This window comes from Eumetopias jubatus, unplaced genomic scaffold (assembly GCF_037043125.1).
Source record: "Eumetopias jubatus isolate StellerSeaLion01/CBP00866 unplaced genomic scaffold, mEumJub1_p1.0 scaffold_2, whole genome shotgun sequence".
Classification (NCBI taxonomy): domain Eukaryota; kingdom Metazoa; phylum Chordata; class Mammalia; order Carnivora; family Otariidae; genus Eumetopias; species Eumetopias jubatus.
The window spans coordinates 108,072,033-108,087,331 of record NW_028274808.1 but is presented as its reverse complement, the minus strand read 5'-3'; the positions used below and the strand labels follow the sequence as shown (position 1 = coordinate 108,087,331).

Below are 15,299 nucleotides of genomic sequence, written 5' to 3'. Positions count from 1 at the left end.
ATTATCTTACATATCTGATTCTGTATTAGTTCAGCACTAAAAGAACTTAAAGTTTGGTTCAGGCTATTCATGCTGATGTTTTCTTATGCCTTACCTACTTTGTCTTAAGAGCCAGCACTAATCCAAAAATGTACTGCACCTGCTATTAGATTCCACAAACTTGGAGATTGATATACACAAAGAAGGAAAGCTCATTAAGCAGCCTCGGAGTATGAAAGTTCAGCAGACAGCACATGGAGAAGTATATCACTGCAGTTCCATTATACTCTACCGTCAATTTCCAGTACACTGCTCTTTCGGGCACATATTTTTTTCTTCACCTGGATTTGCAATTGGCCAAAATACAGGCAAGGGTTAGTTAGTCTGGACACTGCTTTGAACTTCAGAAAACATAGATTTCCTGACCCCAGTACTCCCATTTTAAAACATTCTAGAATCTGAACATTTTAAAGTTTATCTGCTAAGAAACTTAGAAAATTCTATGTTCATATTGTTCTTTGTGTAGCACAAAATTAAAAGGAGTTAAAAAAATTCAGTCCAGTAGAACATACTCATTTCAAGCTTTTATAGTTACTGGTGACACCATCTGATAAGACTCCAGACTTCCTTTATTATTGTCAGTTGCTGCATATTTTATAGGGTAGTGTGTCGACTTGAATGATGGTGGGTTACCTGGTATAAGCTGTCTCACCTCATACATGATTAAATTATATTTCTTCCTGTCTGAACAAAGATTATATTGAAAATACAGGAAGGATTCAGCACCAGGGAAATACGTTACTATTTGACAAGTGTGGAGCAGTGCAGGAAAATATCAATATGTGATGAGGTCATGATAGAATCTAAGAAAAATAGGAGGAAGTTATCTGAATGTTAAGTGGACAGATGCCTAGCTATTCTTTTGAAATGCCATTCAAATGGCCCTCATAGCATTTAATTTCCAGTTGTTAGATTCATTTGGGCAAAACAAGTTGGTATTGAAGGAAATCAAAAAATCCTATTCTTCGCAGTTTGCTGAATCAAAAGATCTAACACACAAGAGTAACAGGAGTTCATATGTGAGTCAAGATGTAAAATATATTCCGATTTGTATTTTCTGTCTTTGGTAGATTAGGAAGTAGTGACATATTTAATTTAATTTACTTTTTTTAAAGTTTGTTTATTTTAGTAATCTCTACACACAACATGGGGCTCAAACTCATTACCCCAAGGCCAAGAGTTCCATGCTTCTTCCAACTGAGTCAGCCAGGCATCCCAGAAAATAATGACATATTTTATAAAATAAGCAAAGAAGCAGGATGCCAGCTAGAGTTACCAACCCCCCCAAAAAAACAATAAAACCACCCAAAACCTTGAAAATACATAAAGAAAAAATATTAGAGACTTTTGAGTACAGAAATGATACAGGTTTATTCTAGAGGGAACAATACAAAATAATGTGAATCCCTAAGTCGGAAACTAGACAATGAAACTGCCCTGGTCTTGGTGTGGTTCATGCTCCCCCCAACCCCTTTTGTGTTATGATATCATTTTTTTTAAAAAAGTGAAGTATAGTTAACACACAACGTTACATTAGTTTCAGGTGTACCCGTAGTGATTAGACAAGTCTCTATGTCATGCTAAGCTCACCACAAGTATAGCTACCATTGTCACTCTACAGTGCTATTATAACACTACTGACTCTATTTCCTATCCGGTGCCTTTCATCCCCATGACTAAGTAATTCTGTAACTGGAAGCCTGTGCCTCTCATTCTCTTCATCCATTTTGTCCATCCCCACCCTTCCTACCCACTGGCAACACCAGTTTGTTCTGTGTATTTATGGGTCCTTTTGTGCAGAAAGGTTTGTGCCTTTTTGGCTTCAGAGCAGAGTTGTGGAAGTTATAAACCAGGAAAAAAAATATGTGGAACTTTTCAAGGTTATTTAATCCAGTTCCCTTCGTTTAGGCAGATGAACTCCCAAGGCAAAAAGAAAGAACTTTATAGTTGTTGATTCTATTTTAAAGTACTCTAGAGAGGGAGATTCCAGGACATTCCCTCATATACTTTTTCCAGCTTTTATTAGCCTCATAGGATGTTTACATACAAATGAATCCAGACAGTACCAATCTATTCAAAATAGTTCTGCAAAATCCAGCAGTAATATTTCTTTCAGTATACTGATGATGTAAAATTTTTTTTTCTTCTCAATACATTTCCCTTAATACATCCACCACTGAATTACTTTCCATTTTGTCTCTTCTCGTATTTGTATACGTGTTGATAAGTTACTCTTTCTTCTTTTCCTCTGACCTTACAATCACAGATTATAACCAATTTATAATGCTGGTTTGTAATATTTAACATTAAACCTACTTTATATGTTTTAATGTTTTACAATGAAAGAGATATACCCCATGTCTAGTTGAGTAAGAATAGAATCATAGATTTGTAAGCATCAAATGAGATGTTCAAATCATAGATTCCATATTCTTATAACATTTCTGTTTGGGAACTTCAATGACAAGGAACTTATTATGTCATGATGCAACCCATACAACTTTCTGGCAGATTTAATCTACCCTTATACAATATTTATCCTTATATAATATTGAAATTATACCACTATTTTCTTTGAAAATAATTTTGGGGGTTTGCATGATTTCCTATTAATTTTCATCTTGCTAGATTTTGTCTATCATTCTAATGTACTAAGAAAAACTGGATATTAATATTATTCTGGAGTATTTACTATCATGGCTAGCTTTGTGTCATGCTGTCTATATCCTTATTCATCCATTCATCAACATAGAAAATACCCAATGCTACAAACGGGAATCTATACACTATTTAACAAATCCATAGAGAAAATGACCATACAAGAAAGATGTCATATCTATGATTACTATAGTATTTCTGTGATGTGAAAATATAGTTCATCAAGAAAAACAAATTAAAGCTAGATTGGCCTTTAATCTTTAGAGTTTATGCTAACACTAGGGATCACTTATCCTACTTAAAAGTCCTCACAAAAATCACTTTTCCATATTGCAAGTTGTTTGGAACAGTAGGTAGAGGAAGTGGTCATCTGCAGGTGATTTCATGGATATTGAATGTTTCCTAATAAATACTTATTTTCACAAGGGACTTTGATATCTAAAATAATGCAATCATAGACCTCTCCTTTAGGAACTGGCTCTGTTAGAATACAAATATTCTTAGAATTAGCATATTAATTAACTCATATCAATAGCATACCTTCTCATCAATGAACTTTCAGATGTTTTCTTGAGCATGATTTTGGTGAAAGAGTAAAAGAGATACTTTTTACTCTGACAAAGAATTAAGTGAAAGTTGGAGAAAAAGAATAGATCAAAGGGGAGGGCTGGGGGTCAGTATGAATTTTCTCTTTTTGTTTTCCTCTTTCCTCACTCCATTCCCATAAGCCCATTCCTAGCCAGACTTGCTGGAACCATCTAACCTGAAACTGTAATTAAGCATCTTATTTCTTTTCTCCATATCAGTGTGTTGACCATAGCCCACCACCTAAGGTGCCTCTCTATTCATAATAAGACAAATGCACAAAAAACTTCTAAGCTTACATTCCAAGCTTCTTCATTCATCACTTCCTCCCCTCTTTCAGTGTGGCCCATTTCATTTCGTTCACATTAAGTCTCTCATCTGGTGTGGTAGCTAATTTATGTGTCAGCTTGACTGGGCCCCAGAGTGACTAGATATTTGCTCAAATATTATTTTGCGTGTGTCTATGAGGGTGTTTTGGATGATAAACAATTGAATTGGTCAACTGAGTAAAGCAGATTGCTCTCCCTAATGTGGGTGGACCTCATCCAATCAGTTGAAGGCCTGACTAGAACAAAAAGGCTCACCATCCTTGGGTAACAGGGAACTCCTGATTGATGGTCTTTGAGCTAGAATATTGATTGTTTGTTTGTTTTCTTGCCCTCAGATTTGGATTGAAACATTGGCTCTTCCTGGGTCTTGATATTGGCAGCCTTTAGACTGGAACTACACCATCAGCTCTCTTGATTCTCAGGCCTAAGGTAAGTCTTCAGGACTTGTACTAGAACTAGACCATTGGTTCTTCTGAGTCTGCAGCTTGCCAACTGCAGATCTTGAGACCTGTCAACCTACATAATCACATGAGCAAATCCTTTATAAAAAATCTCTCTATCTCCCTCCCATCCCTCACCCTCCTGGTTCTGTTTCTCTGGAGAACCCTGACTAATACATCTTGTACTTCTGCCTACAAAGGTCTGGAATTAATCCCCATTTTAACGGATACCACCACCAGATGCTGCTTGTCTCCCTAGAGAGCCGATGAGTAGCATCTCCCTAAGATTGCTTATGGGTGTACACTATCCATGTTTTAAGCAACATTGTTCTTTAATTTTACATCTTTGTGGGCCACTATTTGCCAGATACAGGCTTCATATTACCATACTTCATGATATCCTATAGTATCCACACTATTAACCATCTCTAGCATTGCTCTTTCTGCTGTGTCTATCCAGGTCTCTCTTCTTTATTCATGTATCATATTTTGAGTTCACCATCAATTCACAATGATAAAGCAAGCACAGTTGTGAATGGATACAAGAAGCCTCCTGAAACATCCCTCTTCCACTGTTCCATTCCTCCTGTAATTAAAATCGATCTGTGTGACAGTGATAATGTTTTTAAGCAACGCTTACAGTAGTTAGTGTTGTTTTGTGAGTTCACAAGTTTGGTAGAAATACTAGATGCCAATGTCATCATATGATGATTTCATTTAAAGAACCAACTATGAGTCCCTGAACGACCCTTTATGAGGGGTATGGTACTGAATTCAAAATTAAAAAAAAAAAGTTTTAAATCCATATCTTTAATGATAAGTAGGCATGTATTCAGATAATTTATAGCAATAGCAATCAGATCTGGGGGAAAGAGTTTTAGGGGAGGCAATCATCAGTGTTCTGATGCTTATCCACTTCCTCTCAGGAAATGGTAGAGCAGATTTGGGGTCAAGAGGGTAGCTGTGGAATGAAAAAGGTATGAAAAAATGACCCTTGCCTTTGTGGAGATCAAAACCTCAACTAGTGAGGAAAGGGGTAAACAGAAAGATTTTCCACATTTGCTTTCATTAACATTTACATGCATACCTCAATTTCCAAAAAAATACTTACAGGATATCCTGGTATCTTTTAAGTGTCAATGAGTTTGAATTATACACAAAACATTGGAATATCTCAGACTTATGTCCATAAGGGATACCTTTGAGGCACATTGAGGATTATTTAGCTCAACTAGCTTGTTTTACAGAAGAGCAAGCAAGCTCTGAGAAATGGTTTCTTGTAAAAGATCATAGAGAGTTCAAGCTCTTCGCTAGAATAGTGCCATGCCAACACAACAGACCTTGTTTAAATTTTGTTTTGTTTTCAATAACTATGCCATTTGAGGGAAAGGTTTTTTGATTATTCATATTTGTTCATACTTAAAGCATTTTAACCCCCACTCCCCTACTCCTTTAATCCAATTTGTAAGTTTTCATTTTTTTTACACAATGTAGGTTTTTATTTGATTTCTTCAGGAATTTAAAATACCATAGAAAAATTATCAAAATAATTCATTTTAAACACACCTTCATCACAGACAACTGAGCTGTCATTCTGTTTAGTGCCTGAATCTTTTTCTCTGAGTATGAAAATTTGTTACATTAAACAAAGTGGGCATAACATACGACCTGCTACTTCATATTTTTCAGGCACACTAAGATGTAAAAGAAGAGATGCTTTTGTAAGACCTCAGAAATGGAACATTTATGGGAGAAAAATCAGAAAGCTGAAATAATTTCAACATTATCTAATTATACCATATTCCCACCTTGATATACTTTTACACACATAAAAGGAAATAAAACTGTAAAACTTTGAAAGATAAAAGGACACAATTAAAGAAAAAAGGGTCAAATTTTCCATTTTGATTCCAAATAAAATTAGTGGAGATTTTTACAATGGGCCTCAGAGGCCCTGGTATACAAAGATAATACCTAGTTACATATTTTCAATGTGTTTTACATTATGATTATTTTTAGAGACTGAATTGTGTGCCTACTGAGATCTTGAGCCAGAAGCAAACTCAACTTATGGACAAAATATGCATTCACTGATGACATTGTGAATGTTTTAATTTTGGGCTAGAGAGCTGCATATTACGTCTTTACTACAATTCAAGAATAGAAGTCAGCACTGAGATGTTATATTACATTTAGTTGTTAAATTCAACATATGCTTCTTGACAAATCTGTGTTTTTCTTGATTTACGATCATAAAAATTAAAAATCAAATTGGAATAACTTGGAGATGTAGTCTAATTTCCTTCTAGTAGGGCTAGTATTCACCAACTATTCTTGTGAAAGGATTGGCAATAGAAACAAAACGAAACACGTATTTGAACATTCTCATGTTATTATAAAAAGCATAAATAGAATACATACCGGGTTTAGAAGGATTGTGAGGAAAAGTTCACCTCCTCTGATACTTTTATCCAATTCTTGGGGTCCTCCTGGATATTCTTTGTAGAAAATAGTGTGTGTGAACAATCCGCAGGTCTGTCGAGGGAGGACCTGAGGAAAAGGGGGGAAAGCAGCATATGCATTACTTAATTATGAGCTCCCCCACTGTCTCATGACCTCAGAGTCTGCAAATTATCATTTCCTATTGGAGTTTCTCCTTGGCTGCTAAAGTCAAATCTTACTGAAATGAAGACCTGGTGTTGGTGTAAGTACGTAAATACTAAGGAGTTGCCAAATCAAAGCTATAGGATATATAGGCTAAAGCATTTTCACGAAGTGCTATAAATCTCACCCACCAGCTCAGTTATGTTAAAGGACTGCCAAAAAATAAAAGTCTTCTTAGGATTAATTTAATTTAAATATAGAGATTCTCCAAAGTTACATTTTTCATGGTATTGGGCCATTACTCTCCTTGCTTCTGAAATACAATCTTACATGGTACTCAGTTTCTAAGATTCAAAACAGTCCATTTTCATCACTTCTTCCACTTTTATAAATTTTGTTTTTACTACACTCTGATTTTAAATTTTAGTCACAGTAGTAGTCAAACCATCTAATGACTGCTTCTGGTACATTCTGTGGTTAATTCTGTTATAAATTTGAATGTTCAACAGAGAAAGCAAATAAGTAATTTTATTCCAAAAGTTGATTTTGAATAATAAACTGCTTATAATCTAATGGAAAAATGCATCCAATTGAACAGAGTAACTATAATTTTATCTATTCTTTGCTTAATTTCTATAATAGTTTGTATTAAATTCAAACTAAGTGGATGAATGTAATATTGGTTAAAATGAATGTTTTATTTTATAATAGTCAAATGTTCATGTAACTCAATAAAGGGAAAATGGTATTTTCACTCTAATTCAAAATTATATAAGAGCAATTCTTTCCATACCTCCTTGATTTTTATGAATGTCAATACCATTATTTGCATAATGAATGGCTCCATTTAAATCTGAGGCTTTTTAAAGTCTTCTAGTACTGGCTGTGGCTAGGCATGTGTGTTAGTGCATTTTCTTTGGTTTTAGATAGTAATTAGATAGGTGTTTATAGATAGATAGAAAGAAAGATTGGTAGATAGATAGTTCTAATAGCAATCTGAACAATGGATTGGGAAGATGTAAATATTTAAAGTAGGGAGAACAGTTTGTAGACCCTTGCTATGATCTAGGCAACTGATAATGAGAACATAACCTAAGGCACTGGAATTAGAGATGGACATTTTAAGACGGGTTATTTTATTTCAAAGTGAAGAGTGAAGAATTTTTTTTCATTCCAATGAGTACTTATAAATTACCAGGTAAAACTCATTTGATTCTATTCTCATTTATAGCAACTGATACACCATTGTTGCATCAGATTATTATTATTTTTTTCAATATAAAAATCTGGAAAAAGATATATCTACCTCCATTTTTAGAGAATGCAAGGAAAAAAATAGAAGAATAAGAAAAAAATATCCTAAGATACTCCAAGTGTCTGAAAACCAAAATAAACTGAGTAGGTAAATTTAGTTTTCAGACGCTATTTGTTTGATTCTGTCTGTTGATAGTGTAGTGATTTGGGAGTTATTTTCTTGATCTATGGACTTTGCCTGGAAAACTCCAAAAGACAAGGAGAAACTCCCAGAAGTATAAGGTCTCCAGACAAAACATCAACTGAGAAACTGCATGGATGATTTATTTGAAATTCATTTTCAGGATTTTGAGCTTGTCTTAGATTTGGCAAAACCACCCACAGCTTATGAAGCAAGCCACTAGCCAAACAATGTGTTAATGTGTGACCAGTTACCACCATGGTATGTTAGGAACTTATGATATTCTGTTAGAGAGTTCTGGAGTTATGTCTTGTATTTATTCCACAGATAGGTATTGAGAGCCTTCATTACACACAGCAGTACGTGCTCACCATGATGTTATTGTGAATGAAGCCCTTTCGGTACCGTGCAGGTTTCAAATGTGGATATTCTTCAGTGCTGGTGACCTGAATACTCCAGACCTTCTTCCAAGCTTCATACAACTGAATATGAACTGGGTAGACCCCTGAGTGATGTGGTGCCACTGCGTAGCCCATGTTGATAGGTATTCCATGTTCCTAAAAGAAAGCGAGAACATCACATGGAGTGTGGTCAATCGAATCCAATTAAAATTGTTTCCATAAACATTATTTAGTATATGTTGAATTCTATGCTAAGTACAAGAAATCCAAAACCTAAGACAGAACTTTTGTCTTTCAACAGCTCATAATCTTATAAAACTCATGGTATCATAGAAATAGTAAATACTTTGACATGTGTTATGTGGGTGAGTTTAATTCTGAAATTTGAATACAGAAAGTTTTGGAAGAAGATAGGAATAGAACATGGACTTTCCCCAGATAGAGAAGCAGTATCACTTGAACAAGTGCCAAATATGAGAGATGGAAGAGCACACTGTATGTGAGTGTGTGTGTGTGTGTGTGTGTGTGTGTGTGTGTGTGTGTGTGTAACATTGAAGATGACCAGAAAGGTAAGTATGAACTATAAAGTAATGAGCTTTTACTGTTAACTAAGGGATTTGGGATGAATTCCACTTTAATAGTGTAGATAAGGAAGCTCTCTGAGCATGGAGGGACATGATCTGCTCTATGTTTTTGGAAGAAGGACCTAGTGACAACACGTTAAGATGAACTAAAAGTGGGGAGGAAATGAATTAAGTAAGGCTGTGCATTAGAAGTTACTGCAATGGTGCAGAGTAGAGGGAACACGGGTACCCAGACTAGACTGATTATTGGTGGTCCAATTAAAAGCCAGGGGACAAATGTCATATGACACCCAGTGATGTTTTGGATACAGAGGGTAAAGGAAAAGCAAAATTAATATTTTTCCCTTGGTTTTGGTTCATAGCAATTCAATTTACTTATTATGAAACATACACTTTACTATGAGATGCTTGCCTTGGATAAACAGTTGAGTCTAAAGGAAAACAAATTTAAAATAAGAAAATGGAAAAAATGTTGAAGAATGATATTATATTGCAAGGTACATGATACAGATCTGCAGTTTTCTAATTTCTCCTTTTTTATATTTCTCCGTTTAAATGCTTATCTGCTTTATAAGACTCCTTCTAGGATTGAATCTCATCAATGAGGTTATAAATGATAGTGTACAGTATTATATGAAAGTTGATTGAATCAATAAACAGAACACAAAAGTGCCATTTATATTTTCCATTATATGGCACATAGCATAGGAAAAGAATTCAGTCTGGCATAACAAGCAAATGGTGAATGGATCAAATATCTACAGTTCTTAAGTCACATGCCACACTCAGCTCAGAAGATGGGCCCTAAATATTTTGTAAGGCTCCATATTTTTCCTTTCATGGAATGACTCTCATCGTTTAGCCAAATTTAGCTCTCTTTCACCAAGACGATGTGTTTTCTAACATCTATTACAATAAATGACTCTGTAGAAAGACTGTATTATGAAATCAATGCTATAAAATGAGCTGGAGTCTTTTGCTAGGCACTGGGGAAAATTCATTTCTTGGTGTGTGCAGAAGAAAAATACTTTTCCCAGCTTATATTTTCAATACAAGGCAAGGTTGGGAAAGTTCCGTAATGAAACTACTTGGAAGCTGCCAGAGGGGCAGGCAGCTATTGTTATTTTGACACATCACTGGGGGACATGTACTGGGAAAAGCCTTAGTTTTCTTAGCTTAGTTCCATATTGCCCAGTGAATCATCACCACAAAGCGTTCTGAGGAGCGATATCATCAGGTAGCCAGTGTGGATGCATTGGGTATGAGACACAGATGAACTTCCTCATGGGAGAAATATAGGGTTGAGGGTGTTCAAAGCCTTCTATGTGGTAAATAGAACTCATGTGACTGATGTTTAGAGAAGTACTCCTGATTTGCAAGAAGGGAAAAACAATCGGTTATACTCTCATCACTTTTTCGTGATTCATATGGAGTTTTGTAATCATCTTGTTCCATGATTTGCAAAATAACAGTGTATGAATCCTAATAATCTATACTGATCACTGTTCTGGTCCTCATTTTCTATCCCTGTATAATATGTTATTCCAAATTTGGGACTTAGAACATGAAGATAAGTATGTAAATGTCCTAGAAACAAAGGGATGAAAAATAAAATCATGAAGAAAATTGAAATATCAAACAACTGTATATCCTCAGGAAAAAAAAAGACATTTCAATTTTGACAGGTAGTAAAATGAATTGTAGAACTTTCATGAAAAACCAGAAGGTAAAAAGCAATTGATTTAGTGAGTAGGAAGGAAGGGGCAGTAAAAGGATTTTATTATATTTATTGATTTCTGGGGGCTCAATGTTATACTGCTCATAAGGTCATCTTATCACACTGACAACCAGAGCTCAATCAAAATAGTAAATCACACTAGATAATTATGAGTTTATGCTTTTTCAATCTAAATGATAACACAAAATGAAAAGTAATTCCCTAGAAACTCTTTTTCTGTTATCAAAAAGCTTGCTGAACTAGAAACCTTCATTCTTTACTGTCCAGAGCTTAAAACACCCTTCACAGAAATTTGATGAACTAAAAAGTGAACTAAACATTATACCTATACAAGATCACAAAAATTACAAAGTTTAAAAGACTTGCTAACGTAAATAAAGGAAGCATTTGAAACTATAAGAATAGACATAAAGTGACAGAATAAACTAACTCCAACATGGCATTTATTATTTATTAAAACAACGTCCCTTATAGGACCCAAGATTTCTGTGATATTATGGTATGACACCACAAATATTTAGTTTAACTTGATTAAATCTTCCCAGTTACAACTATGCAGTTGACTAGGAAATGAGATAATGTGGTAATTTAGAGACTATATATAAATAGGGTTGCCATTTTTTCAAGACCTAAAATAAAATAAAAGGCATTTAACACTACACATCTAATAGTAACTGAAATGATCTCATTTTATTTTTGTTTAATCATTCCTATTGATCGTATCTGCTTTCAGTTGCTGAGTATCTAATATTCATGAAGTGTTTTCACATTTATGTCTAATGGGATCCTCATAATTACCCTGTGAGGTGGCCCGGATATTATTATCAAATGTGGAAACTGAGGCACAGGGAAGGCAAATGACTTGCTCACATTCCTAAATGTCAGAGCTAAAATTATAACCAAGTCTTCTAAATTTATAGGCTTTTCATCTGCTTTTCTACTAAGTTGCTGCTACTGTGATCCCCGCCCAACTCAACCCCAGTTAATGATTGGAAGCACTTTACAAAGAGAATTGACTTCAGTATGTATTTCTGAACTGGAACTCCTATCCACTTGGACTGGTTTTTACTTGGAGAGATTATAAAGCAAAATTCTACATTTCCCAAACTTCTCTGCAGCTATCGTTCTTTTACGCAAACACAATTCGGCCAATTAGAAGTACTCAGGACATATTTCAGAAGGCAGTAGGTGTGCAAATGCTAAAGCGTGGCAGCTCCTGGCCCCGGTTGTTGACACGTGAGGTTGTGAAAACAGGAAGGTTTCCTGGAGCAGTATTTGGTGCCCCATTGCAAGGAGGCAATGGAAACTTATTGCTTCTGCCCTAGCCCCAGTGGCAGTTTTTGAAGTGGTGTCCCCACCGTCCTCCTAGGGAAGCAGTTCTGTCTGGCTCTGTGAGTCCCCTGAGAAATACAGCCTAGAATCTGTTCCATCAACCCTTCTAAAGTTTTTGGAGGTGCTTAAATTGCTGAATAAAAACTCCCCCTGCTCTATTTGCAACTGTTTGAGGAACCTCCCTGCTGTTTTCCAGAGTGGCTGCACCAGCTTGCATTCCCACCAACAGTGTAGGAGGGTTCCCCTTTCTCCGCATCCCCGCCAACATCTGTCATTTCCTGACTTGTTAATTTTAGCCATTCTGACTGGTGTGAGGTGGTATCTCATTGAGGTTTTGATTTGGATTTCCCTGATGCCGAGAGATGTTGAGCACTTTTTCATATGTCTGTTGGCCATTTGGATGTCTTTGGAAAAATGTCTGTTCATGTCTTCTGCCCATTTCTTGATTGGATCATTTGTTCTTTGGGTGTTGAGTTTGATAAGTTCTTTATAGCTTTTGGATACTAGCCCTTTATCTGATATGTCATTTGCAAATATCTTCTCCCATTCTGTCTGTTGTCTTTTGGTTTTATTGACTGTTTCCTTTGCCGTGCAAAAGCGTTTTATCTTGATGAAGTCCCAATCGTTCATTTTTGCCCTTGCTTCCCTTGCCTTTGGTGATGTTTCTTGGAAGAAGTTGCTGTGGCTGAGGTCGAAGAGGTTGCTGCCTGTGTTCTCCTTTAGGATTCTGACGGACTCCTGTCTCACATTGAGGTCTTTCATCCATTTTGAGTCTATTTTTGTGTGTGGTGTAAGGAAATGGTCCAGTTTCATTCTTCTGCATGTGGCTGTCCAATTTTCCCAACACCATTTGTTGAAGAGACTGTCTTTTTTCCATTGGACATTCTCTCCTGCTTTGTCGAAGATTAGTTGACCATAGAGTTAAGGGTCTATTTCTGGGCTCTCTATTCTGTTCCATTGATCTAAGTGTCTGTTTTTGTGCCAGTACCATACTGTCTAGATAATGACAGCTTTGTAATAGAGTTTGAAGTCCGGAATTGTGATGCCACCAGCTTTGCTTTTCTTTTTCAACATTCCTCTGGCTATGCGGGGTCTTTTCTGGTTCCATACAAATTTTAGGATTATTTGTTCCATTTCTTTGAAAAAAGTGGATGATATTTTGATAGGGATTGCATTAAATGTGTAGATTGCTCTATCATAAGACCCAGCAATTGCACTACTGGGTATTTGCCCTGAAGATACAAACGTACTGATACGAAGGGGTACGTGCACCCCGATGTTTATAGCGGCAATGTCCACAATAGCCAAACTATGGAAAGAGCCAAGATGTCCATCGACAGATGAATGGATAAAGAAGAAGTGGTATATATATACAATGGAATATAATGCAGCCATCAAAAAGAATGAAATCTTGCCATTTGCAATGATGTGGTTGGAACTGGAGGGTATCATGCTGAGTGAAATAAGTCAATCAGACAAAGACATGTATCATATGATCTCACTGACATGAGGAATTCTTAATCTCAGGAAACAAACTGAGAGTTGCTGGAGCAGTGGGGGGTGGGAGGGATGGGGCGGCTGGGTGATAGACATTGGGGAGGGTATGTGCTATGGTGAGTGCTGTGAATTGTGTAAGACTGTTGAATCACAGACCTGTACCTCTGAAACAAATAATACATTATATGTTAAAGAAAAAAGGAGAAGATAGTAGGAAGGGAAAAATGAAGGGGGGAAATTGGAGGGGGAGATGAACCATGAGAGACTATGGACTCTGAGAAACAAACTGAGGGTTCTAAGGGGAGGGGGGGATGGGTTAGCCTGGTGATGGGTATTAAAGAGGGCACGTACTGAATGGAGCACTGGGTGTTATAAGCAAACAATGAATCATGAAACTTTACATCAAAAACTAATGATGTAATGTATGGTGATTAACATAACATAATAATAATAAAAAAAGAAACTCCCCCCGCTTCAAATAACTCCAAGTGGCTTCTGCCTCTACCACGGAATCCTGACTGATACAGGTAGTTTTTGCCCCTTTGTAGTAAGCATGAAAAGTTTAAAGGATTCATACAGATGTCAGTGGTTTGAATTCTAGGAAAACAGAGGAAGAGTTTGCTAAAGCACTGCTCAATATTTCTTCAAGGAAACTCATTGATATATGGCAAACACCTATTTGTCTAGTTGGATACTCTCATGTAATAATGTAATATGTATGACTGTTTAATTTTATGTACTGATCAGCCAGTGGTAATGTACAGAGAAAATAAATATGAGACCAGTTTACTTAAATAATAAATACCACAGGTATTTAACATAGGCCAACATGTGGTGAAACCATATATTGTAGGTAATATAAAGAAGGGGGACAAATTCTACTGAAGGAACGTTGCTCCAGTGGATTAATCTGGATGAGCACAAGTGCCTCTGTGCCAACATACATTGCAATATTCCTTCAAAATGATAACCACATACTAACAAATGGCCAAAGGGATCTGTAGGCATCACATGCAAAGGTAGAGAGGCCCATAGGTTGAACATGAGCAACACTTTGGTGTTGCATTTTGTGGTCAGTCACTGTAGATACTTCTTTTTAGAAGACCTGATACATCATAGGGAGCCAGAGGCAAAAAGGAGAAAAATAGGCTCATGGCCATATAGGAGATCCCCAGATCTCCCACAAACAGTTGGACAGAAACCTGAAGAATAGATGGAGGTCTTAATACAGGGATGATGAAGAACCACACAAATGGTATTTTTCCTATTATTATGTCCTTATGTTTGCATTTCAGGAGATATTGCTTGTAAAAACAGCCCACAATACATTTAGGATAGTTTTATATCCCCAGCACTTAGCAACATGCCTGGTACATTGTTGGTATTTAATAAATATCTTTAAAGGAAGTGATGAGTAAAAAAAAGTTATTAAATAAATTAATCATAGATATTTAATGAATGAATATAAAAGGAAAGTAAGTAAAATAATGACTGCATATATGAATATACTTCATTTTCTTCAGTAACAATATAATGCATTAAACAATATCCTGTTGAACCTAAAGTATTGATTTGTACTCCTATATACACGACTTCTAGGGAGCAGCACTAGTGCTAAAGAAAATAGATCTCATTATCTATTTTTCCTTTTAATAAG

At 35.9% G+C, this 15,299-nt stretch overlaps 1 protein-coding gene across 1 annotated transcript in view; it reads right to left on the bottom strand.

Annotated features, from left to right (window-relative positions):
* LOC114196665 (N-heparan sulfate sulfotransferase 4) overlaps positions 1 to 15,299 on the bottom strand; it is a 256,389-nt gene that overhangs the window by 93,145 nt on the left and 147,945 nt on the right. Inside the window, exons 5-6 of the mRNA XM_028087396.2 lie at positions 8,462 to 8,647; positions 6,473 to 6,601 (exon numbers count right to left, since the gene is read on the bottom strand). Coding sequence (XP_027943197.1) covers positions 6,473 to 6,601; positions 8,462 to 8,647 — 315 coding nt within the window. The remainder of the gene's footprint in view (positions 1 to 6,472; positions 6,602 to 8,461; positions 8,648 to 15,299) is intronic.